This window comes from Cynoglossus semilaevis, chromosome 1 (genome assembly GCF_000523025.1).
Source record: "Cynoglossus semilaevis isolate Cse_v1.0 chromosome 1, Cse_v1.0, whole genome shotgun sequence".
NCBI lineage: Eukaryota > Metazoa > Chordata > Actinopteri > Pleuronectiformes > Cynoglossidae > Cynoglossus > Cynoglossus semilaevis.
The window spans coordinates 1,975,120-1,976,936 of record NC_024307.1 but is presented as its reverse complement, the minus strand read 5'-3'; the positions used below and the strand labels follow the sequence as shown (position 1 = coordinate 1,976,936).

The 1,817-nt window shown below is 52.6% G+C and overlaps 1 protein-coding gene across 1 annotated transcript in view; it reads right to left on the bottom strand.

The window, feature by feature from the left end:
• Positions 1-1,817, bottom strand: part of kiaa1109 (KIAA1109 ortholog) — a 70,076-nt gene that overhangs the window by 54,759 nt on the left and 13,500 nt on the right. Inside the window, 3 exon segments of the mRNA XM_025059126.1 lie at positions 376-594; positions 988-1,202; positions 1,724-1,817. The exon segment at positions 1,724-1,817 is cut by the window's right edge and continues 3 nt beyond it. Of these exon segments, the coding sequence (XP_024914894.1) occupies positions 376-594; positions 988-1,202; positions 1,724-1,817 (528 nt within the window).

The window sequence follows — 1,817 nt, the reverse complement described above, 5'->3', positions numbered from 1 at the left end:
TCACTGCAGCAGTGAAGGTCCTTCAGGATCGTCACTGCAGCAGTGAAGGTCCTTCAGGATCGTCACTGCAGCAGTAAAGGTCCTTCAGGATCGTCACTGCAGCAGTGAAGGTCCTTCAGGATCGTCACTGCAGCAGTGAAGGTCCTTCAGGATCGTCACTGCAGCAGTGAAGGTCCTTCAGGATCGTCACTGCAGCAGTCCTGGTTTTCATAAGACCAGGACCAGCGTTGAATAAAAAGCCCAGGTGACACTTCAGGACTGAATATCACTGCTATAAAGATTCATGATTAAATACTCTGTCATCATTTCCACTCCACTCCACACTGATGAATCTGTCACAGCAACATTCCACCACACACTGGCACTCAGTCTCACCATTGGCAGTCGTCCATGGACTTTGTAGAGGTTGATGAAGACGGTGATGTCCCAGGGCCGCAGATCCAGGGGGTGAAGGTCTGAGGTTTCCTTGCCCTCACAGCTCTCCATGCCCAGTGGAGACCAGCCCAGGCCGGAGGAGGAGGAGGTGGACAACACAGGACTGGTGGCCACCTCCTCAAAGTCGGTGTACATGTCATCCTCACCAAAGTAGTTCTCCTGTGGGACAGCAGAGGGTTGAAGGTCACAGGGTCACGTTGTTGTTAACCTAGTTAGCCCTGAGGTTGGGTGTGATGGTTGTTAGTAACTACACTTGTCCTAAAGGCACCAGTCCTAAAGGACATGTCCTGGGCTGTCTGTCCTCCTGTCTCTTCATCAGACCCCCGCCCCATGTCTGAGAACAACCACTGGTCAACTTTTGTGTGTATATTTAAAGTGACAATGGTGCGACTCCTGACTAAAATGATCCAATCCCATTGGACGACGAGGACAGCTGTGTGTGTGTGTGACTAGTTCAAGGTCACACACACACACACACACAGATACACAGAGTTCGTAGGTTAGGAGGTCACCAGATTAGACAGATTAGATCAGATGTAGAGAGATGTTCACCTTGATGGAGATGAGTGTTCTGAGCAGAGGACCGTAGAGGATTATTTGAGAATCTGGAGACATCTCCATCTCCACATGAAGCCTGTCGGGGGGCAGCTCAGAGGGGTCGGTGGGGGGCGGGCTGTGAGCGGCTGAAGACGATGGAACATTGTGCAGGAGCGATGAGTGTTCTGGGGGGCGCAAAGCTGAGAGCATGGACTCCTCCATCTCAGACACTGGAAGAGAGAGATGAAGAGAGGAGTCAGAGGTCATGAAGGTCACTTAGTCTGTGTGACCAAACAAATATAAACCAATGACAACAACTCTCCACCAGGACACTTCTCTGTTGGTCATCAATATGGTACTACTGTAGGGAACCACCAGGTGGTGCTAAGGATTTGAACTGGTGGATGGTAGGAATCTGTGGTCCACTCTGTGTGGTCCACTTTGCATGGCCCACAGATTGGACCACACTGTATGCCCCACAGACTGGTCCACTCTGTGTGGCCCACTCTGTGTGGCCCACTCTGTGTGGCCCACTCTCCGTGTCAGTCGCCACTGAGGCTGAGTCACGTCGTACGACGAACGCCGTGATAATGAAGTGGAGCCGATCACAACTGAAGCCAGTGATTGATTAATCACCTGACTGTGGCCCTCCCTGTGTGGCCCCCTCTGTGTGGCCCACTCTGTGTGGCCCACTCTGTGTGGCCCACAGACTGGACAAATCTGAGCCACAGGATGAAGGCAGTGGACGTACGCGACTGTTTCAGCTGCTCGTCAGCCTTCTGAGGGTAGATGGGATGCCAGGGGTAGTCGATGACCAGCCGGAAGGTGGGAACACTCCAGCAGTC